This window comes from Gasterosteus aculeatus, chromosome 4, assembly GCF_964276395.1.
Source record: "Gasterosteus aculeatus chromosome 4, fGasAcu3.hap1.1, whole genome shotgun sequence".
NCBI lineage: Eukaryota > Metazoa > Chordata > Actinopteri > Perciformes > Gasterosteidae > Gasterosteus > Gasterosteus aculeatus.
This window is the reverse complement of record NC_135691.1, coordinates 9,749,727-9,776,850: the sequence shown is the minus strand read 5'-3', so window position 1 is coordinate 9,776,850 and position 27,124 is coordinate 9,749,727. Positions and strand designations below refer to the sequence as shown.

Below are 27,124 nucleotides of genomic sequence, written 5' to 3'. Positions count from 1 at the left end.
AGAACACCGAATGCTGCTCATCATCTCAGGGAGGAATTAAAGGCTTTTTCCTGCTCTCAAAGTAAAAATTACAGACGCATACTCAAAAGGAGCAGGAACGGTCTTGCAACCAACAAAACACATACGTACAGAGACCTTCACATTTAAAAATGGTATATGCAGCAAATATGCACATTGCATGGATTCAAATCATTTATTTTGGTGAACAGTTGATTGAAACCTATAGCAGATATACTGTATGCTGCCACAAATAAAGGAGAATAAGTATTTAAATTTAGGTTTGATTGAATCTATTTTCTTTTCTATACTCTATTTTGCTGTAGCGTAGGATAAAGTACACTTTAATATTTGATTTGGCGGCGTGCGGCTCAGATCTCAAACCGGCCTCTCAAACCAAGCAGGATCAGCCAGCACTGAACACCAGCGCGTATCAGAATGTGATCAGGGCAGAAAACCAAACAAATAATAAGAAGAGCAGAAAAGCCAATCCTATTTTTCTCTGTTTCTTTGTTGTGTTCAGGATCAGCGAAGGGAAGAGCTGCCCCGGCTAAATTGGCGCTGGTTTGAGCATGTGCAGGGCCTCTGGTCCAGCAGACACTCACCCAAGAAGCCACAGGAGGACCGCAGGACGTGTGCAGTGTTGGAGAGGCAGATTACTGGATGACACAGGGAAGCCAGTCTGGATGAGCAGGGGAGCAAAACAAACCGGAAGGAGCTTATAGTCAAGAGCACCGTGGAGGTCAAGGCCACCTGTGATTCGAGCAACACCAGAGTGAGGATGCAGAATAAAACATGGAAATAATATAGACGGAGACAAACAGAGAGTGACGGAGCAGTAAATAGTCGCAGATTGAAAAGACGGAGAAACAAACACAGAGCGGCCAGTTGGGACAGTGAGGGGAGGGGGGGGGGTAAAGCAAACAGAAGACAGAGCAGAATAAAGGAAAAACTTGCAAAGAGAGTCAGAAGATGAATGCTGGCGCAACAGCTATGGTTGGCCCATAAAAGGGAAACTATGTTGTAGGTACATAAACAAGCTGGTGGGAAATGTTGCTGTATATGACAAGCAGCAGCGCTGAGGTCGTTATAAACATAACTTCCTCTCCACGTCTCACTCATTCTCCTTTCACGCTCGCACTCTCACACAGCGTGAATGGGAGAGCGTTCGGAATGCAGTAAATGTTGTAGCAGTTCCTGTACAGCACATCATATCCATTATTCACAGCTCTCGGTGACACAGAGATGAAAATTCCAAAAGCGGATGTGATGGGTAAACACCGAGGATGACAATGATGACGGTGCATCGCATTGACCGGTAATGGAAAATGACTTCAAGGATGATGAAGTTAAGGAATGCTGTGACACAAAATTGAAAAGTACAGAATATGACGATGATATAGTGAGTGATGCGCCGAAAACGTACGCGGTCTAATTCTGTGTTTTGAACAGGCTGCGTGGATAACCATTGTGTAATTAGCTGATCAGTGCATCTGCTGTGCTTTCACATGATTAAGCTGACTATTTGAAATGTTATGCTCTCTATTGAGATTCATTGTGTTGAGGTGCTGCGATGTCCTTAGAGGAAATGCTTAGATCAATTCTTCTTATTTGGAGATAATTTGTCTGTTGAGTTTTAGGATCAATCATGCTTTAAACTAACTAAATCAGTTGTGGCCTCTGAAGAAGTAGCTACTCTGTTGGAGATTTGAAAAGCAGAATACAACTGTAAAGTTGTAAAAAATCGACCCACCGATTCTGATTCAGCCTAAATCAGTGACACGTATCAATGGAGAAATTCAAATGGATGTAATTGGGCCTTGGACAAGGTTAAACAGCAGGTCAAACACTGTGTGCTGCTTGATTACAACAATCTGCATCAAGCTGTAAATTACTCCCACCCCATAATGCACAATATTCATTGTCTCAAACCTGCTCTCATTGCCTCATGAGAGTAGAAACTATTCTCTGACACCAATAAATGACTTTTTTTCCCAGTGCAATGAAAGTGATGATGATGATAATACAGGTTTATATTTCTATATCCTTGGTTAGAGATGGATGCGCACATGACACATCTATCTCCACTTGAGGATCGTGGGTTCACTCGTGGCTGCCTGCTCTCTCCTTCCTCAGCGCCGAAATAAAGGCCAAGTCGAGCCACCTGGAGGGCTTGTCAGCGAGTTGTCATATTGATCTCATCGTCCATCTTGAACCAGTGTGCTGCGGCTTTTGACAAATTAGTTTACACTCTACGAGTGTACAGTCTTTTCTTCTGAGAGCCCACCCGGTCGTCCTTTATCAGCCCTCCGACTGCTCCAGAAATTAGATATTGGCCTTCCGCCAATGACGGGCACGCAGGAATGTCTCAGCACGGTGGAATTTTGATTTCTTTACAGGCTGTCGTTTTGAGAGGTGAAAGATGGTTTGGAGCATGCTAGATGATATTCTTAAGAGTATGACAAAAGTGGCTGATAATCAGTTCGGCATGGCTTTGATTGTAAGACGGCTTCAGCTTTATGCTCTAGAAATCTCCTGATTAGTTCCTCTCCACACAGCTTCAATCAAAGGAGATACTGTGATGAGAGAGAGAAGACTCAAGGGCGTGATTAATGCCTTGTGATAGGAGCTCTATCTGTGTGTGTGTGTGTGTGTGTGTGTGTGTGTGTGTGTGTGTGTGCAAATGTGACATGTTAAGAGCCACAGTAAGACTTGAACTTTAAGTGTCAATGCATCCATTATTATGTTACCACAAGTTTTAATTGGTTTTAGTGCAACAACTTACCATTCACCATTTGAATGTAAGTGTTTCACAGACAGCCTGGTGTATGAGCGTGCATGCATATGTGAGTATTCACGGCTAGGTGAGTGTGTAATTTGTGCAGGGTACGTGTTGAACCTTCTAGCCATGTATGTTTGTGTTTGTATAAACAGCGAAGCAGCGCACTGGTTTGTCTCCTGGGGGGGTGGGAGCATTCAGGCAGTAGGCGGGAGGCGTGTTGGAGAGGGAGGCTAATCTCTTCTCCAAATCCCCGGAATCCCTGTCTTTCAGAGGCAAAAGGCCACATTGCTCACTGCTCCGCCAGGAGATGCAGCAACCGAGAGAGGCAGATGGAGGAGGCGAAAAGGATGGAGAGGCAGGCAAGATGAAAAGGAGGTTAAAGAGGAGGAGAGATGGAGGGACGGCTGGAAACCATTCCTTGCATTGGGCGTCTGCAAATGACACCACTTGGTTGGTCTAAAACACACACAGTGTTCCGTGGTTGCAAATACACGCTCAATTCTCTTTCACACAAAGGAGAATACACTTCCAAAAGATTTTATCTGTGATTAAAACTGACAGAACGCAAACACATGTTCAGCACAAACAGACACACACACCAGTGTGTTATTGAGCAAAGGCCCAAACTCCTATCAAAAGTCTGCAGGAGAGTTCTGAAGGAGTTCAGATAATATAATTTCCTGTTTTCAAAAGCTCCCTCGGACTGATTTTGTTACTGTGGCGATAGTCCAGAAATGCTCGGCTATTGTTCACGTGTGCTGTATGGCATTTTATGGGTTGAATTAGTTTTTCTTTCTCCTTTTTTTAGACAGTGTTTTGGCATTTATTCTGCCTTACTGGTGTACACAAATGGTGATTTATGGGAAGAGTGGAGGAAACGGAGGGCAAGCAAGATTATAACCCAGACTTAACAACTTGATGAGAAGAGAGAGGATGCTCTCCTGGGTGTACTCAAGCCTGTAATTGTTATTTTAGAGTTTTCCCTTAAGCATATGCTTGGCAACTATCAAAAAATACAAAACAGGAAATAAGAAATGGGCTGTTTTTATCTCCACGGGCGCCATGTTTCTATAGGAGCAGAGAGAGAAATAAATAAACACCAACTGTCCAACAAAGCACCAACATTTTCATGTTTTCACATTTCCTCTTCAGAAACCTCTTCTGTCACCCAGAAGAGGTTGTGATTGGTTGCAACCTTGAAGCTAGAAGCCACCACATCCAACAAACTACAACTTAAAAGATGACCACATGAGGTCATCTTTATGCACAACTTACATTCGTTCTTTGTCCTTACATAGAACAAAAAAAGGTCTTTTAGGGACAGTCTGAAACCATTCAGGCCGAGTGGTGAATAAATGGTGTGGTGTAAGTGAGGGATGATACATCTGTGGACATATGTTAGTAAGCAGTGTTTGCAGTGCTGCTTCATAGGGCAGCTTTCGGGGAGTCTCTCGGGGAGGTCAACACACACAGGTGCATGAGGAGCACACGTGCACAGACTCACAGGAAGACAGATGTCCCAATCGGAGAGGGCCTGCTTTGGGCTTTTAAGGCTCTTTAGTTAATGCCACTGTTGAGTCTGCAGCGCGGTAACCTCATGTAATCAGATGGAGATCAGTTCATGTGTAAGTAGAGTACCGGCAGCCTGGCTGTGTGTTTCGTTTTAAAGGAACATTGTTTGAGCTTCTGAGAGCCTTTGTTCAGTTATTTCTTGGAGCCATTTGCACTGTTCCACGTCCCTGATAAAAAAACATTTTGTATTGTTTTTTGGATTTTGTCACAGATTGTTAAAATAAGAACAGTTGCATCTTTTAAATCCCATATGTGAAATTGGCTAATAAAAAAATGCTGCACATGCTGGTTTATGTAAAAAAGGCGTTTTGAATGTGCAACTGTTATTGTAAAGTGAGTGTGTTGTGTTTGCATGAAACCAGGACTGAGAGATGCCTGTAACAATTGGTAAAAGACAACTAAAAACGGCAGTACTATAAATAGTTTTAATGTGTGAAGCGTACACGCAGTGCAGTTTGGGTCATCCCACTGCTTAAATATTTGGGCATTAGTTCTGAGTGTGCGTGTGTGTGTGTGCGTGTGTTTGTGCATACCATCGCTTGAGTGCAGAGTAATGCTCCAATTACTTGTTGGTTCCGCTCCAGTACCTGCCATCAGCTGAGTGCCACTAATGGGGACCAACACTGAATATTTAGACTCATGGAATATAATCAAACTCTACTTATGGGCAAAAACATACACAACGATCCAGTCATTAAACAGCCTGTTCAGAGCGTAATGTCTTTAATTCAAGGATCAAAAATAGAACAATACACAGTAGAAGATTTTGCATTAATCAATATTTCTTCTAAACACGTGAAAAATACAGTATTTCAGTAAACTTTGTGTTTAAAGGAGGGGGAATCAATAAACCTTCTCTGGGAGTCTGCTCATTCATAGCCTGGGTCTGCACACAGAAAATAATTGGCTGCTCTTTTACTCTCACTCACAGTAAAAATAAACAAGTCCCACTCTACTATACTGAAATTATTCTGAAATAATTTGTGTACCTAAATCAAAACACGCCCACTATATGTCTCTTATAAGTTAACCTTTTCAATTGTATTTCAGGTCTAATGATAGAAAATTTAATTCAACTCTATTTCAATGCTACAAAATGTTCAAGGGGCTTACTCCACCTACTAGTTAACTTTTACCTTCAGACGCTTTAATAACAACAAAGTGATTAAATATTTAGATACATTTGTTATGGCAGTAACTTATTTCATAGTAGCTCTGTACTAGTTAATGATTTTAGGATGAAAAAGGTCTGACACCCACGCAAACCAGTTGCAGTGCGAGTCTTTTAAATGTGTTAACAAGAGCGCATCTTTCCTTATGCCAACAACATTATGAGCCAAATCATCGATCCAATCTGTCGATGGCATGTAAAATACCCAAACCGTCTCATTTATGAACTGTATAAATGAGCACAATATATTTGGAGACCTGCATTGTGGTTGCTGCCGTTTCCCAGTGGGGAAAACATGTCAGGCCATTGAGTAAGAAACAGCGTTAGAGAAACTACTGAAGCATGCACACTAGAAATATAATAGTCCGAGACATCTCCTTCAAGTTGCTCGATCTTGATGCTGTACCGGTTTAGAGACCGGACACACGCACCAGAAATAATGGGAAAGTTGCCATTTTTCGTTGTCAAAATCCCAAATTGGCTGCAATTACATGACGGACAGTTAATATGGACGATCAAAATAATCTATTGTATTAGCATTGTATTTGTATTTAGATATGATTCTACATTTTACAATAAAAACACACTTAAAACTTTGGTGGGCCGAATTAGCAGTTTGTTAAACTCCATTATCACTGGATCACATTTTCTCTATTAGTTAAAGAAACTTTTCTCAATGAAGCTCTGGTGAAGTCTGACATAACATGACTCCACATGGCGTCTGCAGTAGAATTCAGGCGTTTTATAACCCATTGATTGCACGACTGTTCCATATCTGTGTATCTCTCACGTTTTCTCGTGTCACATATGTGTGGTTGCCCTAAAGCGAACTCACAGAGTTTGTCTTCCTTTATGGGCTAATAATCATCACTGACCTCCTGCGTTTTTAAGCTGTAATCATAACTTCCCAAGGTCATGTCACGTCTTTGCTACCATTTTAGAAAACACTTTGAACCGCAAAGGCCCAACGAAAAGGAGAACACCCACGAACGATTATCTAAACCTGTCCAATTTTTTGTCTTAAAGGTCCAGTGTACATGAGACCTGGACTTTCAAAGTGGGAGACGTATCCTGTCTTTCCATCATGTATTTGCTACTCATTAATGATCCAATCCTTATTTAGTACTTTTTATTTAGATTATTCTGACTGAGGTAAACTACTTACTGTAATGACATCGACACTTTTGCCCTTTTTTGGAACTCTACGAAGTCGATTTCTACTAACATAAAATAATTGAGACAGTTGACGAGGTACTAAAGGCCTTACTGCACACCGTGTGCTGTGTGCATATACAAAAGTCACTGGCTGACTTTTAGGAGAGAGCTTTAATGACTTTCAAATGAGTGGATAAGTCCTACACGGTTTCCTTTTCCTGAATCGTCTGACCCCTGATCAAGTTGTGCATCATGGATGGAAATGCATTAATTAGATAGCCTAGTGCGCCGAGGAGAGCACAGTATCTCGACAGGCGTCCCAACAAAGTGAAGACATAGAAGCAAATCTTTCAACCCCCTGAAGACGTCGCCATTTTATTAGAACTGGAACGCCAACATAAACCCCTTCAACTGAGTTTGCTTCACCTCTGAACCGTCAACCTCATGCTCTGGTGCTGTCGCGGATATGTTCTTGGCACATTCCTCCTTAGTTGGACCATTGCGTAATACGAAACCCGCTTCTCAAAAAGTTTATTTCTCTCCCGCTTTCCCTCCACTTTCTTGTCTGTATATCTTATAAACATCCTGCCTCCCTTTCCCCCCTCGCACTGCTGTCTGCCTCCGCCTCCTCCCGTGTTCACCCTCTTTCACATCTTCCTCCCCCCTCCTCCCTCCCCTCTCGCTCCTTCTTGCGAGTCCTGTCAGTGTCTCACGGTGGTCTTGCCAAACTTGTCGCCAAGTTGTTGGATGAGTAGACCCAGCTCTCCGGCGGCATCGGACTTCTCCTCCAGGAGCTCATAACGGAGGCTGGAAATGTCTTGTTTGATCTCCTTCAGCTCACCTACGACAGAGTCACCCACGGACAGTCAGGGAATGTGAACACGAGCAAATGCAGACGCATGCGGGTAAGCCCCGATCTGCACGTCGTAAACTGGGCTACAACTGACACGTGTGAGTACTTGCAGTCATGGAGCAGATGCAATAATATACAAACCTCATTTTATGGACTTCAGCTCACATGCACTGTGCAAATAATGATGCAATGAGAGTGTGAAGGGGACGTTTGTACCTTCATTGACTTCGTCGCTCTCTCTGTCCACTTGGGCCTTCAGCACGTACCTCTTAGTCAGGCGTTTCATGATATTCTAAGAGACGGAGAGGAAAAGAGATTAATTAGAGAAAAGGTGATCTCTGCCTGTAGCTACTCTGCCTGAGTGTTTACCTCTCACCACACGTACAAGTGTCTTATCAACTGACATCTACAGGCCTGCCTTATGCGAGAGAACCCACACAATCCGCGAGGATTGGGAGAAAATAGCAATGGACTTGTGAAGGCCATTAGGATCCCCTTTGGGGAAAAGGTGATGGGCAGACTCAGGAGGAGAGCATTCCCTTTCTCCGCGTGATACTTTGAGCTCATTTACGGAGAGTCTGCCTTCCATCTCCGTCAAACAGCTCATTAGAGGCATTTTCAGACTCTGCTCAGTGTCTCTCTCCCTCTTTTAGTCCTTCCTTTTCTCGCTCCTTCACTTGCAATCACTCGTTCAATCCCGCTTCCTTTTCAGTCGATGCCCTTTCATACAATACAATACAAAAAAGTGTCTCCAGCTCATCTCCATACCTCACTCCTTCTTACCTCTTTCTACCCATGCATTTTCTCCAGCTCTCTTCCTGTATCACCCTCCAGGCACTGACGTTTTTTTTTTACGTTTGATTAAAAACTTTCTGAGATTCTTCGGTGCTCGACGTCATCTTCGCTCCACCTATCCTCGACTCCCGTGTCTTACCTGGTATCTGGTCGGGTGTTCTCTCGGTTTTCTGGGGATGAACTCTTCTCCCGGGCGTGGATAAGTCCTGAGGCGTTCATCCTGTTTGAATAGTGAGATAGGAACAACAGTCCAGTGTTAACGTCACATTTCAGGGTTGAGGGATCTTCGATAATAAAAGTATTTGTGGGTGCTGGTGGAGGCAACAATGGCAGAACAAAACAACGATGAAAAGAAGGTGCTGACAGATGTCTTCAAAGAGAAGGGAAATTGTTGTGTATTGATCTTAAGTTTGTCCCTACGGGGCATCCATATAAAAGAGGGAACCGGCACTGGATGCGGGGTATTTGTTTGTGTCACGCAACGTCCATTAAAAGTACATGCATTACTTTTCTATCGAGTCTCATGTCCGATCCTTTTGACGTGTTTGTCGAGTCCGCGACACAACAAAACTGGCGACGAGAATGGGATGTTCTCACACGTATTATTCTCTGTGAAAAGTCTCAGTTTGATATTTTTTTTTTCTTTTCTGCGCGGCACGAAGACGCGGAGAAGACGTTTTGAGTACTTTGTGTTAGCTAATAGCATCAAGTCGGAGGTGATTGTGCCAACGTTTTTGACTGTCATGGGAGGAAAAACGTTTAATCTACTGCGCAGCCAAGTAACACCGGAGAAGCCCGGTGACAGAAGCTATGAGGAAATAGTGGGAACTTTGAAAGCACATTATTCTCCCAAACCTCTGATCATTGCTGAGAGATTCCGTCCGAGAGTCCGCGACACAACAGAAATTAACATTATCAGTTCTCCACTGTGAATCTCTATCAACTCAGTTCTAAGTTTCCTCTAAGTCCACGACCTTGCCCTGTAGACTGGACGCAACTAACTTCTGCTGAATATGCACCAACCCTACGGAGGCGTTGAGCTTTTAAGAACGTACATACAAATAAATAACATGCATTTTTCATGTGCCTTTCCTTCACATTGAAAATTGCCAGCTGAGGTGCTTCGGGCCTCTGATCTGGATCTCCTGGACGCTCCCTTCAGATTTTTTTTTTGTGTACATCTCGCAGGTAAGACAACCAGAGGTCCAACCGAAAACACTTGACCGAGAATACATCTCATCTTGCCTGGGAACGCCTCGGGTTTCCCCGGGATGACCTGGACAGTGTGGCTGGCAAGAGGGATGTTAGAAAAACCTGCATAACTTCAGAATACGCACAAGAAAGTTGATAGATGGATGCCCATTTGAGCTTTTCCTTAAGAATAAAAGCTCAAATGGGCAAGAAAATATTGCTGAAGTTCATGATACAACACTCTAACCCACAGCATGCGGCCTACTAACAGAACCAATCATCACTGAGAAAAGAAACCATTAAGGGAGGCATTGTACTGTTCTCGCTATGCATTTCACTTCCAAAGTGTTAACAAACAAACAGCCAGCCAAACTCCTTTTCAAGAGCCAGCGATGTGAGCTTGCTCGCTCCTTTTAATTTCTTCATACAAATTACGCCATCTTGGCAACGTTGAGTGAAAAGCCATTACTTTCTGAGGAATACAGACGAAGGATTCACGTGGATTATAAATGGGATGCCACACAGCTGCGATTATGCTCTCTGCGGTTTACAGCTCTCAACTTCCTGGTTCCTATTTTGCACTTCCTGCTTCATCACAGGTGTCAAAATAAAAGGACTACACCTATTTAAGCATGAAACGATAAAACATCTACTTCATATTAAATAACTTGCTTTGATGGCCTGATGTTAACAGACATTCAATCTCTTTGCTTTTGGCATGAAACGTGAACCAAAAGAATGGGAGGATCACGCCGTCTTCTCCAGATCTCACTTGACATTCACTGTGGTTGCGTGTGGGTTTAACTATTGATTGATTGCTGAACCTGCTCTGCTCTGCAGTTAAACCGTCAAAGCTGCGGAGAACTTTAGGAGCTCACAGGGGCAGCGAGGTGTAGCTTATCTTGTTCCCAGACCTGCCCGGGCATTTGAGGAGAGGCAGGCCTGACTAATAGCTTTTACGAGGCGCTGGTTTGAGCCACCTGAGGCAGGTAATGCCCGCAAACAGGGCCAGCGCTATGATTGCTTCTGTGTTAGATGGCCTTTATGCTATTGTCTTGATGCAATAGTTTATTTTGATTACAGGGATTTCATTTGGATGGACTGTCCTTGAGTTTGTTTTTCAAATGAACAAAACTTTTGACCTGGATTCGACTACAACAGAGCTTAATAGCAAAAGCCATGAGCTGATTAATATTTCTGTTAAAATTGTCCCTTTATAATGAAAATCCATTTACATGTCCTCAGTAATTAACCTTGTAATTATCGGGTCTCAGAGTTTCTGTAAAATGTGGGGATAATTAAATCAGAGCACTTAGAAGGGATAACGATGCTTAAATGAAGGCACACATTTAGTAGCTACTTTAACATAAAAAATCCCAATAATCAGTAATCATTTCATCCCTTTGTTGGTTCTTCTATGCAGAGAAATAACAAAATATTGTTTGCTCAACGCACTGACCTTGGCCTGTGAGTTGAGCATGCCCAGCTCCAGCTCGTTGTTATGGTGACGGCTGTTGGCCTTGCACAGGCGTATCAGACAGGACTTGATGCGGAGCACCAGGTAGTAGAAGGACTTTGGGCTGGGAACCATGTTAAAGGGGGCGGGCAGGGTGCGGCCCTCGTCAAAGTAGGAGAGCCACAGCTTGGCTCGGGCAAACTTCCACTCTACGTCGGCGTCCTCCTGCACAGACGGACGGAAGGACGGAGGCAGAGTGCGCTTTGAAATAAGCTCGGTTTCTGAAGCCTTACAAAACCCCTTGGAATCTAAGTTTCTACAATCTAAGGCTTAGATTGTAGAAACTTCAGAGAAGAAAACCAGTTACTTTTTACTTTATTTTTCATTTTACGAGGAGATTATGTAATCGGTTGCTGGCTTGTGTTTTATGCGGATCCACGGCTAATCTCACAGACTTAAAGCTGATATAATTATTCTGTATATAACAACTACAGCTGGTATTAACCGGTGACGCTGGCTCAGTCGCTCTCCTCACCAGAGGCTTCAGAGTCTAGTTTAGCTGCACAGCGCCAGTGCAGACAGCTGCGTCAATAACAGTGAACACGTGAGAGCACCTCAGGTGCGAGCTACGCTTTTGGTCTACAAGGGGGGGAGGGGTTGAAGAATTTTGGGGCTGAGTTCACTCAATCAAACATTACAGCAGGGGTCGTTGCAGACACAGTGGGAGATGGGCCCGCCGCCGAGTCTCCCTTTGAACCATTGTATTGAATGTTTTCTTTCTCAACTTCTCCCGCAGCCTCAGATGTGATCAGACATAGAATACTTATTAGTAGTAGTTGGCAGTATTATAACCTTCATTATTGACTGACCATGTGATATTTACCTCTATCTCCTGGTACGAGCTGTTGATCATGGCAATGAGCATGTTGAGGAGGACGACCACCATCGTGACATTATAGACTCCGTACAGCACGTAGCCAATGTTCTCTATGAATTTATGGTCGTACTTCAGCACCACGGAGATCACTTCAGACAGCCCAAAGATCGACCAGAAAAGGGTCTTAAAACTCTCCTCCACCCTGTAACGAAAGAGACAAGATGTGGCAGTGAGAAAAAAGTACAAGTGGACACGCACCCAAAAGAGCATCGTCTCACTCTAACACATGCACATAGAAACAACAAATGCATTTTAATGTTGTGGGCTTTATAACGTGGCATGGATTGAACAACTGATTATTCATGTCCAATTTGAACACATCATCCCATTATCGTACTCACAAACATACAAATACACACCTAGACTCACTCACACAAACAAGCAAACGCAGGTCTGATTTTTGTCAAAATGGAAAAAAAACTGGAAATGGGAAAAGGGACTTTAGCATTTGAGCATCGGTTCAGCCTGTAGTCTTGTGTTGAAAATAAATACCGAAAGTTTCCTTTCCACTGGACTTCCACAGGCACAAAACTTTTCAGCTTGAGGGATCATTCTCTGACACTGACACACGGTAAGGCTGCAGGACCTGTCACCATTGGCAGTCGGGTAGTTAATCTGGGTGAGTGAGTGGCAACAATGGGATTGAGATGACAGAGAGGTGGAGCTGCCTCGTTGAATTGCCGCAGGGGCTCCAGGTGCAATGAGGCTGTGGGGAGAGAAGACGTTCCGGCTCCTGGTCGGAGGCTGTGGGCCTCTTCCAACTTGAAATCAAGCAGAGAGCTTGGCGGCGGCACAGTCGAGGCTCAGCTCACGCACACATGGGACTGAGACTCCTCCGGGTGCTTCAGCTCGGACCTTTCAGGCAGATAGCGTGACACTTTGGGAGTGAGCGAGGTGCATCTATGCACTGCAGTGGTTCTAAAGTCACAGTTGCTGGCGGTTTCGCACACAGGTGCACTACACACCAGTGCTTGCCAAAGCTAAACAAACAATTATTTTCTACCGATAGTTTGCCAACAAACCGGGTTTGCACTCATATATACTGCCACCAAACAAAATGTCAGGGATGCGGGGAAGGCAGGACTCAAATGCAGAGTTCGAGCAACAAAAGCGACTTTAATCGTCAAAGATTCCAAACAAGGCCAAGGAGCAAGAACGCAGACAGGACCATGGAACATCCAATACAATGACGCGACAAGTGACAGGAGACACACAGCTTAAATACACCAGGGCGGTGCAATGGATTGGACACAGGTGGAAACAATCCGACAATCACAGGGGATGACAGGACAAGGCAGGAAGTGAAGTTACCCAGGGAGACAAGAAGCAGAAACTACAAAATAAGACAGGAAATAAAACCACACCGTGACACAAAAAAAGGGCCGGGACCTGTGCTTTTCTCACTGTTGGGACACGAGTCACATTACCAAAATAAGATAAATTCACATAAAATAATGGTTAATCAATCGAAACACGTACAGGAACTGAAACAATCAGTGCGACAAGGCACTTGTGCACTTAAACTAAACTTCTCCAACAAAAGTGTTTAAACAGGACTAATGAATCTGTTTCTGACCAGAAAAATGTGCAGTGCCCAAAGGTAAGAAGACAAAGAGCCATTTAAACAGGTTGACGCTACCTGGAACTATTTTTAGGATTAGGTCTCTCTCTTTCAACGTGACTGCAAATTCCAGGGACATCGGGCTTTTGAGTCACGTATAAACAGAAACATCCTCAAAAGTGTTAACAGTCGTTGTGGCATCAGACCAAGAAGTGATAACGCGACACTATCAGTGACCAATGGAAGACATCAACAATACCATCTTTTCACTTACTATTCACAGCACACACGTGATTGCCTATCGTGCAATCAAGCGAGACTGAGGAAGGTGATTTTGGTTGCCTTGCCTTGAAAAACTGTTATCTTGAGGCTTCTCTCTTTAAATAAGGCCTCATCATTTATCTGGAGCCTCTCTTACAAGATAAAAATGCCGGCCTGGGGCTTCGAAAAATGAAACAAAATGAAAAAGGCAAATGTAATCTGGTCTCTAAAACGTTATATCCCAATTATGCGTCTGATCAAATGATTCCGTCTCCCAGCTCTCCTTCCTCCCCGAGTGAAATGCTCTCTCAATTTACATTTTTATGTCCCCTGACCACAAAAAATGTGAGTGTAGATAATGATGAAGGGCTTTGTTCCAGGAAACATTAATGTGCAAATAAACCAGCCATTTTCCCAGACGCCCGCGCACACACACACACAATTAGAAGTACACACTGACAACGCGGTGGCTATTTATACACCCACTTTGTCTGTTTGGGCCGTCAGGTGGTTTAATACAAAGTTCTAAAACTGTACAGCATTCTAAGTGCTACCGGAGGTAAACCCGTCCTCCCAGCGGGGGAACACATCATGCGTGACTGCAAACGGTGACATTGGTTTCTGCAAATGAATCATGCGAGTATATATGTATATATGAGGGGAGGGGGTCTCTGTCCCTGCTGGACAAAGCTGACGCACGAGCAGCCGGCGTGTTGGCGGCGGTTATTTGATTCACCGAAATCTGCGTAAGACGCCTCTCCGGGAAGAAGCGCAATCATGGAAAATCCGATCAAAAACATTAAGAAATTGGAATTGGTCTTTTGCTAATGTCAGCTGTGACACTGCTCATGGGTGTATTATCACATGACCAGTGACTGACATATGCTCTGGGTAATGGGAGCCTTTTTTCCACGTGAGTTAATCTGATTTCAAACTTGTGCGTGTTTGTGTTATAACATCATTGTACCACAGGCGGGGAATCAGCGGGGACAAGTGGGTATCTGGAGACAGAGATGGACAGTGTCTTATTATCTGATATCAAGAGTGACAGCTCCCGATCGGCACGACGGATAAATACACCCACGACAAGGACACACACAAAGACACACTGGAGGACACAAGACAGTAAAGCTACCACTCCTTCTCTGCCTACTACACACATATATACACTCAGGCACAGTACACAGCGTTGTGTGCCTCTGTGTGTGCGGGGGACTGTGAGTCGCCCCCAAATCCAAATCCCAGACAGGCACAAATTCAGGCCCACGTTTCCTCTCTCTCTCTCTCTCTCTCTCTCTCTCTCTCGCTATTATCTCTGCCTCTCGTTCATCTCTCTTGCCCATATTCTCTTTACACTCCCATGCCATTTCTTCTTCCAGAGCCCCCCCCCCCCCCTCTCCCTCCCTCTCTCTCTTTCATCCCAAGAGCTTTCAGTCATTTCTGTCCCTCAAGCTATTTGTATGGGTTACACCTTTTATTCCCCCTCTCTCTTCTATTTATTTGCAGCCACATTCTCCCATTAGATGAATGAACATGTAAATGCCCCTCTTCCGTTAGCAAGATATTAAATGTATCCTTCTAGATTTGCTCCTCTCTCCCCTCCTCTCCTGCAGACAGGCAAGCAGTCAGTCGGCCAGGCAGCTAAAGGCGAAGCATCTTTAACTATTAAATTGAGTTTTAGACACACTCGCATTGAGTTTGCAACTTCTGATCTGTCACGCCAGAGGAGCCGTCACCATGGCGACAGCAGGGGCTTGGTTTTAATGAACGAATGCTGCTCCAGATGTGCTGACTTTCCTGCCTGCCTATCTTGTTGATAGAAGGGAAAAAAGAGAGAGGGGGAAAAGAAACCGGAGGAACAAATGCTGATGCGTTTGTCTCATGTGTCGTGTGTGTCGGTTTCTGTGTGCGTGCATATTTACACATTTAAATGAGGAACGCAAAAGGATGCGGTTTTTGTGTGTGTCTTCAGGCCACCAGTGAGAGAAATCTGGTTAAGCGGGGAGGTAAACGCCACCACAAGAACAGCAATTAGAGACTGTTTCGATACCGGAACAAACGCAACATTGACTTTTTTGAAATTGGCCTGCTTTCTTGCTGACTGTCTCTCTGTTGTCTTCCTCTTTCCAAGGAAATGATATACATTATTATAGGATTAAACAATTTACATTTTTAAAAAGAAAAGCAGCAATAACCATTGTATTTGGCTGATTTTATATTTGGTTATTTTTTTGTGTACCGTTAAAACTCCTTTACAGAACAGCAATAGTTTAGCTACAGAAACCCGCCGAGCGTTTCTCCACATGAGGCTGGAGTAAGGCGATACTCGCTGAGTCTGCAGGGTGGTTTCTTCAACTATGCACACATGTAGGCAAAGATACCGAGGTGCAAGAAGGTTTTTTTTTAACTGCAGGGGAAAAAAGGAGATTTGCACACTGTGAGGCACTGTGAAGCTTACAGACCAAAACACTACCCTGAAAAAGAGAAATAAAATGTTAATTTTCTTAATTAGCCTTTACAAAACCAAAAAGGCAAGGTGTTACGTCCCTGACCATTGCTGGTGATATGTGTTTACTTTGCCCAGCAGAAGGCTTAATTGATGGTCCATCCCGATTGGGTGCGTGATCAGTGCCGGCCCCTTTAAAAGGCTTATTGATGATCACCCAGGGGGCTCGTGCACTGAGAGATGCGTTATGGCCTCCTTCTGAAGGCTTGTTTTGTCTTTCTTTGCAACTTTTGATTTCTTTTGTGATTTAATTTAAGAATAATACATTCCTGATTATTGTTTGCCCTATCCGCTGTCGTCTGCTAGTTTCCTTACTCCCTGCCGTTTGTTTTGTTTACGTTGCCTGACCCGAGCAGGGAGCGCGACACAAGGATTTGGGGAGGTTTACATTACAGCGAGCCCAGCAAAGTTAATTACAATGTTATTATTACTTCCACTTTCCACTAAAAACTGAAACATACACTAAACTACAAACGTTACTTATTACAATAGCCGTTTATTTTAGATGGGTTTCTACTATTATAGATGTTTTTTTTGGCGGGCTGGAAGTCTAACTTCACGGTCAGCCGTTTAGTAAATGATCATGTATGTAAGACTCATTTAGTGGGGAATTAGCTGTAAAGATTAAAAGTGTATTCATGGAACAAACATTGGTTAGGAGACAATAAAAGCTTGTTTCAAGGACCTACTGTTTCAAAAGCTACTACGATTAATCATTGTCTTCATGGTTAATTAATCCTTCATGTGACGGCCTAGTTATCATTATTGAACAGTTTCCATTACCATGTGTGATCTTCCTGCTCTCAACTCAAGGAATTCATACACCTCGCCTCCAGAGCTAATACATCCTCCCGTTTGCCCACCCCGACCCTCTCGTGCCTCGGCCCACCCTCTCTCTCTCTGTCTGTCTGTCTCCATTTACATTGCATTACATGCTTTTGTTCTTTGCTTTAAGATATAAGCCTCCTCTCAAGCAGCACTGACAAAGAAAAAAGAGGAAGAAACTCAAAGACTCAAACTGTGGTATATAAAGAGCAGTTTTGTGAATAGTACTGATAACGAACGGCTTGGAGAAAAAAGAACAGCTAAAAAAAGTATTTAGTAATTATTTCATTATTTCTTCCCATCTATTCAAATAGTTCCTTGCAACACTTCTTAAATCTGGGGTGAGTCTTCTTGACCTTCTCTCATCCTTTCTCCCTCTTCTGTCCGTGCACCCTCGCACATCTTTTCTTTCCGCTGTCCCCAAGACTTATCCAGTAGTTCCTCCACCGTTTTCACTTTCGCGTCAGTACAATCATTATTTTGATTTGTTTCACTGTTCCTTGACACCCCATTGTGTCTTTTTCTATTTCTCTAAACTGCCATCATTTCAAAACGCTTTTGCCATTTCATTCACCTCTCCTCTTCTCCTCCACCTCCCCGCTCCGTCTTCGTGTGCAGTGGTGTCACACATGGTTGACTAGAACAAAGAGACAGGTCCACTGCTCCACGACCGCTGTCCAAATCTGAATCCTGATAGGTGTGTGTGTGTGTGTGTGAATTAATCTGTATATAAATGTTTGTGTGCCCAGTCTTTTATAGCAGATATGCAAAAACAAACATTGAGTGTGAAGTGTGATGTGTGAATGTGAGTGTATGTTTGTGCCCTTTTTGTGCGTCACTGCTACAGTATATTTATATGTGTGGGCAAGAAAAAGCGTGTCTGCGAGTCAGATAGCCTTTCTTTTCACGCCCATGTGGACTGAATATGTTTGGCTATTAAAGCTCAATCTTCATTATATCCCACTGTGCATGCATATTTACTTTATTGTGTGAGTTTTAGCTTATGCAGGAGTGAGTCTATGTGTGTGTGTCTGAGAGGGAAGGAGATCCGCCACAGCACCCCACCTTCCTTCCCCTCACACGAGCACAAGTAGACACACTCGCACCATGTTCTCATCTGTAACAGAGAGACAAGAGATGGACGGTGCGTTGTTTGCACACTAGACTATTAATTACAGTCATTCCAATCACATGCAGTCATATATCTGAATTTAATTGAGTAAGACAGTGACAAAAAAGGCTTCACTTATAAACAAATATAATAATTGGGGACGAGCAGATTCAGAGAGAAAAAATTTTGTACCCTCTCCTTGCTTATTTCAGTCCAGGCCGGTTGAAGCCAGCCTGACCCCTAGTGGCAACACTGATAACAACAACAACAACAACAACAGAATGTAAGGCCGTTTCTATCATCCTAAAACCCTTTCTACACAGCTCGCAGTGCCAGAGTAGACAACTGGAAAGGAAGTGGTCAATCTCTTGCTTAAACAGGCAGAAGTTTTAAGATGAGTGATGATTTTTCTAATCAGCCTCGATACTGATCTCTAAAGCAGAGTGGTAAGAGATGAGCTAACAATAAGCGGAGCCAGATTATGAAATGGCGATGACGAGGACACCTTCACATGTAAAGCGTGGGGCCGGTTCTGTTCCTATGCTTTCCTTTCTGAGAAGACTTCATTATTTCTCACTCACGGATTGTGACCAAAATCTTTCTCACAGTCCATTTGAACTGCATTAGTCTCTACTTCCACTTTTTTCCAGAGGGGAACTCCGTCTGCCGGCTGACGCGTTGCCTGGATCTTTCGCTCCATGTGGGCAGCCAAGCAGAGCGCAGCCTGTGAGACTCTGAGGTGTGACACTGGTGCGTTTAGATAAAACGGCTGAGCCTGCATAAATACAACATCAAAGGGTGTGTGGTGTTACTGCACCTGACACTTCTATATGTTTATGTTGAACTGTAGGTGTGTAACATTTGGTTGCATTAGCTGAACTGATCACGCAATGCAAGTGTGTGTAGATGTAAGAGAAATGCATCTGTATCAAGTGCACATGTGAACGTAAGTGCATGCAGGAGGACAGACAGGTGCATAACCTGATAACAGACGGATGGATTGGCAAGCTGTGTGGCACGGCGAAGTCATCCAGAAAAACTGAATCACAATCAACTCAACAACCAAATGGTGGCGACGCTCCTAGAGGTCACTGACTTTATCTGATCTAATTCTCCCAATACAAAGGGGCAGGTAAACAAATCTGAATTGGCAGGTCTTAGCCTTCATGCCAGCAAACTGTGGTGCATCCAACTACTGAGTGGTGCGACTGGGAGTACTCCAAACCAGCACGGCAAACAGTATGCGGTTTATGCAAAATGAGGAGATGGAGGAACATCTGGGAGCAGTTTTTCATGGTTGTGAAGCCTGTTAATGAAGTATCGATGGCACGAATTCAAGTCACCCTGTGTGTTTCTCAACTGATATGAAAAAACTGTCAGGTTAATTTTGCACAAGAGCATAAACATCAGACTCCACTAAATGTGCAGGTTGGTTTTCTAACCTGTTAGGATTACTCAGGAAGTAACCGACTAAGGTACCGTAACATGTTGATAACAAGTGTGAGCCTTGATACCAGATTATAAACTACAATAACATGGACTTTTCCACTGATGTAATTACACACCCACTCGCAATGCCATACTTAATACTAATAATGCAATACTATTGGTTTAAGCATAAATATATATTTTTTTATTTCTGTGATCTGATTTCTACAAATATAAGACAACGACCTCCTTGCCGCTGATGAGTGATGCAAGTAGATATGCTAAAATAAAGAAAGTGGCAGCTGCATTAATATTCAGAATGAAATGTTGCAGGACTTGATTGATTGCTTTACAAGCAGGTTGATACATAACTTGTCGGTAAGAATTCTACACTAAAATTAAAAAAATAAACTTATATTTTCTGGTTGTTGAAAGAACAGACTCAGGGTATTGCAGGCCTGGTTGTATGCACTGCAGCCTCTAAGTGCAAATTGACTCAGTTAATTGCCCATTTGTAATGGATGCTCCCAATGAAGTTAAATGCAGCGCTTTGGCAGGTTAAGTGTAATTAGAGTACTTAGGGTGGTTACCATCCCTTTTTGGTTGGAGGATTTTCAATTATCAAATACGATAATAGTCTGACACACTTGACTTGTCTAACTCAGACACTCATAACAGAGCTGTTGTGCCACAAAGAGATTGTTTCATAACCATTAAGTAGAGAAAGAAATGATATATACATGGATGTGGATTTAGAAAATAGACTTAAGACAAAATGGAAAACTATTTTTAGTCCTGATTGAAGTCTACATCTGAAATAGGCTGGATGATTCTGAGCTTTTAAAAAATGTAACTTAGCATTTCTCTCACATGGCTGCTTTTAATTGTGTGGGGACCTGCCTGATAAATGCTGCTTGCACACGGCTTAATTGTTGCCGTCGCAGTTGTCCGCTTTCCTTTGACCAAAGTCCCCAGTGTGGACAACTTGTGACATTTGGTGCATTGAAATTCATTTATTTAAATTAGCTTGTAACATCTGATTGTAGTTTGTATGCTTTTGTTTTGATTCTTACTGTTATCACGTCATGTCTCTGCCTTGCTTGTATTTTTTGCTGTCAATGTTTTTGTCTTTACCCTGTTAAGTGCCTTTAAAAAAGGAACTGTATTATTATTACTGCCAACCACTGTGGTGGTGTGTTAAATCATGCATCACTGATCACAGATGGTCAATACGATCCACTGCGTGTACCCTGGCTTGTTACAGGGAAAGTTATTGTGCCTCAAAGAAACTTTACCAAATACTTTGGGCTGGAATCAAAAAACTTTGAGACACAGACAAGAAACTTGCTCCCAATTTACTCTCACATCCATATTGACAAACTCAATAGGCCAATGGATGTTTTGGCTCATCATTAACTGAATGACATATGACAATATTGATGCATTTTCCCAGAGCTCAGACAGAATAGTCAATTGACACCTGTCCCTAACACTGGTCATTTCCTTTTTACTTCTATTTACTATTTTATAGTAAAAAATGGACCTTTTGATGGCGATCTGCAGAGTAGATTTCTCTTTTACTTTAAAGTGAACAAAAAACAGTGTCTGGGAAAAAAAACATTTTCCTACCCATAACTTTGTTAAAAGTAAAACCAAAAATCCCCAGTGTTGAAGATTTTAGGGGGTGAGTGTACCAATTCCACATCCTGCTTATTTAACCAAAACCAAATAGCCTGATTGACCCTGCAGATTGATGGTCGGTCTCTGCAACTGAAGGACTGTGGATTTGATTAACCCGGCAAACAATCTCATCAAGGAGGAAATTTGACCATGTTCTGTGGCCTCGTCTCAAATTGGATGGGAGCCAAATCATATATGTTTAAATTAAACTTAAGCGCCATCCGATCACAGTCGCTGTCTTAGCTGAGCACTACTCACGTGGTGAATGCAGGATTGTACTTGGCTCCCAGGTAGTACGAGTACAGGTTGAACATGCCAATCATGAAGGCCACAAACACCATGATGAAGATGACCATGAACTTGAAGATATCTTTGACTGTGCGCCCCAGTGAAATCTGCAATGGGCCGAAGCTCTCGTTTGCCGGCAGGATGTAGGCGATGCGGGAGAAGCTCAGCACCACGGCGATGGCGTACAGGCCTTCTGAGATGATCTGGGGGTCTGAGGGGCGCCACTTGTTCCTGGCTGGAGGAGAAGAAAACAAATATTGAAATAATCATCCACATTTGCATTTGTGGATTCAGAATTTAAAACATTTTCTGATATCTGGTTGAAAAAAATGATCTCAATGTAGTTTACTATCAGAGTGTGTTTTATTTTGCTATAAATCCTTGTGTGAAAACCATGCATCCCTCTGGCTTGATACAAATTGTCACCTGTGCATAATTGTTTGGAAGTGATGTTCCTAAAGAGTGTAATCTTGGCAAAGGTCCAGTAAGAAGATTTATTCAGTGATGATGGATGGGGATGAGAGAGAGAGAGTCAGTGAGTGTGAGGCAGCTGTGCAGCAAGAGGGGACAGCGGGTGAAGGGACTCAGAGAGAGAGAGGACAGCAAGGACGACGAGGTACAGGACAGATGAGGAAAGACCAAAACATGAAAACAGAAATGAAAGCAACTGTTAAACTGTGACCTCGGTAAAGGAGTGTATACAACTGACACAATGTGTGCACTTTTCAGTGCAAACTATGAGACGTATGGATGACTGACTCGCATCTTCCTGTTTACTGTTATGTCATGGCAGAGTAAGCCCACCAGGTGTCAGCACTGGTAAAGATTCTCTTGGACGGCAACTAACAAGTTTAAAGTCCGGTAGCTTGGAGCCTTAAATGCATTATTATGTTGCAGACGTTTTCAACAAAAGTTTTCACTGTTTCACTGCGCAGGTAGATGTCTTTGTCAAAGAAATTAAAATAGAATCATTATTAATTATCTTTGGAGGGTTGTGAATCCAAATGATCCACTTTTCACTGTGTTTGCTATTGTTATTATGGAATTGCGTATTGAATGTGCTGTGCTACAGACAAGTCAAAAGCTTAGGATTTGTAAAGACTATCTGCACATTCCTTGGAGCTGAAACAACACATATTTTTTCGGATCAAACATAAATTGAGACGTAATCACGAATGCCCTTGGTTACAATGGTAGAGAAGACAAAGAAATGAGCGCCACTTACAGACACTCAAGACCTGGTCCAAGCAATCTCTGATAAACACCAGAGGAATCCGTAAACATCTTCAAAGCCTTCTGTAACATTTTAGGAGTAACCGCTTACCAAAAGTGAAGTAGGCGACTTCGTCAGGCAGCGAGGCGTTGCTAAGGTCTTCGTCTGGTACGTGCAGGTCCACATACTGCTGGGCTTTGGACGCCTTGAGGAACGCCATGAAGCGCGCCGTGAAGGAAGCCACAAAGATAGACAACATGCCAAAGTCCAGCACATTCCACAGGTGCATGATGTACTCTCTGGGCCCGTCGGTCCAGATCTCCTTACATTCTGACCAAATCATCCCTGAGGAAGGAGGACATACAAATGAGTGGGCACAGAAAGGCCGCAGGGGGGCTTAAAACCCAGGACCTTGTTGCTGGGAGGCAACTGGAGTTGGAATTGACAGGGCTGTTAGTGCTGCAGTTCCAATGAGTCATGTTTGATGTTTGCACACTTTTTTCAAGAAATCACTTATCATGACTATTGTAGCTTACATTTGATCAGGACTATTTTTGTCACATAAAGCCTTATTTCCAAATAATCCCCCCAGAAAAGAAAAAGATATACAGCTCTGTATAGCTCTGCACACACACACCTCTATACGAGACTGCCATTCTCTATTTGGAGGCAAAACAGGGAGAAAATTGCTTACTGAAAAAGCGCCCTGATCAGTATGATCTCTGTAACAATTACCAGGCCTTCAAAGCTTGCAGCTGGAATTAGAATTACCCTGCCCCCCCCCCCCACACACACAAGGAAACACACACAAGAGCACCTGCTGCCAAAAAGTACCGCGGCTGGGCAGAGAACGGTGCCCCTACACGTAAGCAAACACAGGGGCATATGTGCACGGACATACACAGACCACTCACATGATGTCATTAGATGTGTGTGTTTGTAGATGAAAGGAAGCACATCAGCAGATGGGAAGATTCTGCCATGGGCTGTTTATCTGTTGAATGTGTCTTTGTCTCACAGCCGTCTCTCATGCCCGTCTTATTGTATGGTTTACACTCCACCTCTCCATCTCCTCCATCAGCCCCCATGTTTCCACCATTTTTCTTTCTCTCTATTATTTCCCCAAGACCACCTCTGAAGTCAAACTACAAATTTCCGTCCAGCTTATAATTAGGAGTCAGTACGGCCACTGCTTCTAGAAATCTGGCTAGTGCCGGATCCAAACAGAAAACTCTATTTAATCTTTGGAACATAACATATAATGGCTTATGGCTTTCATCCACTTGGTTGGTATTATCTTGCATTATTCTTGAATCTGCGTCATGTCAAGGTTTTGCATAAAGATTCACACAGGCTTTCCCTTGATTCGTGGGGAAGGAGTTGAGTGCATACTTTGGATTAACATCAAATACCCCAAAATGATGATACTAATCTGGCTTAATTGAAATGTTAAATTCATCTTGATAAAACTTCCATCAACAAACATGTGCTGCATCAAGGTTATTTCTTATCATGGTGAGAAATCTGCCTTGAAAGTGATTTTTTTAATTGGTTGCAACTGTGGATCCTTTCAAACACTACCAATGTGTGTATGTGCGTGTGTGCGTGTGTGTATGTGTGTGTGTGTGTGCAGCATGCCTGCGAGCAGAAGCCTTACCCAACACCCACTTCATGATCAGCATCTCTGTCCAGGAGAACTGGGTGGTCTTTACCCTGAACACCTGTCGTGGGTGGTCTGTGATGGTCTCGTTGGGCAGGTTCTTCACGCCCTCAAAGCGGTCGGAGGCGTTGACAATAAGAAGACCCAAAAAGATGGTGAAGGAGACGGCGTGAGCCACAAACTTCATGAAGGGACTTCGCAGGATCTGACCAAGCTGGAAGTGAGAGGAATATGATAAGAAAAAACGTTTCCAAATACTTACAAAGGACCATTACGGTTAAAGGCATATTATTATTGTTTGTTCAAACACCCTTTTACAGATTTAGGCATATTTGGGGGGAAACATATTATCAATTAAGTTGATTTGGTGAAAGAATCTGGGAACAGTTCCCTAGATTCAAAGACGTGCATTTCTGAACTAGTCTCATATCTCTCTGTCAGTGTGTCCTGGCAAATAACAACAATTAACCAAAGGGCTTTTTTGTCTCGGGGAATCATTTTAATACATATTTTATTTGTATTTTAATTGAACATTTAGAAAGGTTCAAAATTGCACCCAAACAAAACATCTACTTGTTTTCACTGAGGTTGTCAGTTTTCACTCTTTATGCTGCCCCTGAGATTTTTGGCCCTCAGAAATGTGAACAGCACCACTAAACAACCATCGTGGCAGGCGATGAGCATCAGCCGTGACTGGGGAACATAATGCCAGAGTGACTCCATGCCAAACCATCAGCAGCGACTGCAAAAACACACCATATGGGACGAACACCATGCAAGTTGGTGTGGCACAAGGAGCATTAAACATGCCACCACAAAAATATGCCCAGACACACACACAGACACACACACAAGCACACTGCTGCTTTTAATATGAACTACCCACAGGCTACCTCTACTCTCAGCATGCGCGGTGGCATATCAAATTCAATAGCTGTCGCCATGGCGTACACGCGACTAAACCATTTGGGGAGAGGTCGTCTGGGGAATCTTAACCCCGCCGAAGCTCCTCCAAACCTCCAGCCACTGGGGCAGCTCGGCCCCTGATCGGGCTCACTGATCGGATTAAATGAGCTTAGATGATCCCAGATCGGGGCCTGCTTCTGTGTGACGATTTCAAACTCCACAGGTTTCTTTTTCATCAGCGGGACGATGACAAGAGCAGATATGCTCTCCTCCAAAAAAGTGGCAGCCACTAGCGGCAGGCACGTTTGGTGAGAGGACATTAGTCAATACGACACTAAATGTCTGGTATTATTCCATATACATCGTCATATACATCTTTTCACTTTTCAGGAGTAATGTATTGATAAATAAGTATGTTATAAATGTGTTATATGCCACAATCACACAAACCCAAGCAAAAAAGGGCCTGTTGCAAATTATCTAATGGTTCAGTGTGTGTGTCAGTGCATGTTTTGTGCGACTGTGTTAGCTCCTGTGCTGCATTGGTGTTCGTTCAATTGCTGTACGCTTACGCGCACTATTTCTACCCCTTTACAGACATTGTAAATCAAGCAGATTGGGGCAAAAACTGCAGCTTTGTGTCAGCATTATTCTAAAAATGTTGCCTGGAATATTTCCTAAACCGGCTTGTTCCAATGTCAGCTGGGATCTGCATCAGCCCCTCACGACCGTGAATAGGATAAGTGTTTACGGATAATGAATGGATGGGTATGAATGAAAAGCTGAGTGGATCCAATAATAATAATAATAATAATGTGTGTCTACTCAGTAGCCATTGTATATAATCATTTGTGGATCATTGAAGCTTTGTGATACTTTACAACCACAAAGGACGTAAATTTCCAAATGTGAAATGTTTTTCATACTGAATATTTTTGATTATTGACATCAATTCTTGAATAGTAAAAAATATGTTTGGCAGAAAATCTATAAAAAACATTAAATCAATCCAAAGATCTTATGACCTGTAATATAGGAATGACCACCATACATACACCTTTAATTAATAATCAATTACATAATAACCATAATTGGTCTCGTTGGCATCTTTCAATTCCTATGCCATAACGCAATGCTTGTTTCCCCCATTTTTCACCCTTTTCAATCACCATTTTCAGGACATCTCATATATTCCACTTTAAAAAAGAGATTGCTAAAACAATTATATCTGTGGATTTTCTGTCTCCCTTCAATGAGATGCTAGTACTACAACATGTATTAATATTTTCTTTATACCCCCCACTGAGATGAAATTAAATATGTTTTGAGGTAATGTGGTGCTGTAAAAACAGAACATCATGACATCAGCAACTGTTGAAATGAATCAGTGTCATTCACAATGTTGATGCACAAACATTATTCCTTTTCTCAGTTATTAATTTCCTTTAATTGTTTATATCACCCTACCGTCCGTAATTCTGCTTTTCTATTTTCTACAGAAATCTATTTATATATTTAGCCAGATTTTTAAATCAGGTATGTACTATTACCAAAAATGATAATCATAATACACTTAAAATGTAAATACATTGACTTGTTATTATTTCACGCATCTACCTTCTTCCTGCTCTCTGCGCTGCATCGCAAAATAGCAGACTGTGACACACATACAATTGCTTGGTTGGTTGATTTATCATCAAATGTACCCACCTGTGACACAGTAAAAGAGCCAGGTGCACAGGATCATCCAGGTTAATGGAAAGATTTGCAGAACCT

The 27,124-nt window shown here is 42.9% G+C and overlaps 2 protein-coding genes across 3 annotated transcripts in view; both read right to left on the bottom strand.

Moving 5' to 3' along the window:
• The window catches only part of LOC144406190 (protein diaphanous homolog 1-like), a 125,163-nt gene that overhangs the window by 82,103 nt on the left and 15,936 nt on the right, over window positions 1-27,124 (bottom strand). The window lies entirely within an intron of this gene.
• trpc7b (transient receptor potential cation channel, subfamily C, member 7b) overlaps window positions 5,058-27,124 on the bottom strand; it is a 35,512-nt gene continuing 13,445 nt past the window's right edge. The window contains exons 5-12 of the mRNA XM_040174920.2: window positions 24,440-24,656; window positions 22,894-23,127; window positions 21,540-21,804; window positions 11,856-12,051; window positions 10,976-11,197; window positions 8,465-8,545; window positions 7,747-7,822; window positions 5,058-7,518 (exon numbers count right to left, since the gene is read on the bottom strand). Of these exons, the coding sequence (XP_040030854.2) occupies window positions 7,379-7,518; window positions 7,747-7,822; window positions 8,465-8,545; window positions 10,976-11,197; window positions 11,856-12,051; window positions 21,540-21,804; window positions 22,894-23,127; window positions 24,440-24,656 (1,431 nt within the window). The 3' untranslated portion in view covers window positions 5,058-7,378. The remainder of the gene's footprint in view (window positions 7,519-7,746; window positions 7,823-8,464; window positions 8,546-10,975; window positions 11,198-11,855; window positions 12,052-21,539; window positions 21,805-22,893; window positions 23,128-24,439; window positions 24,657-27,124) is intronic.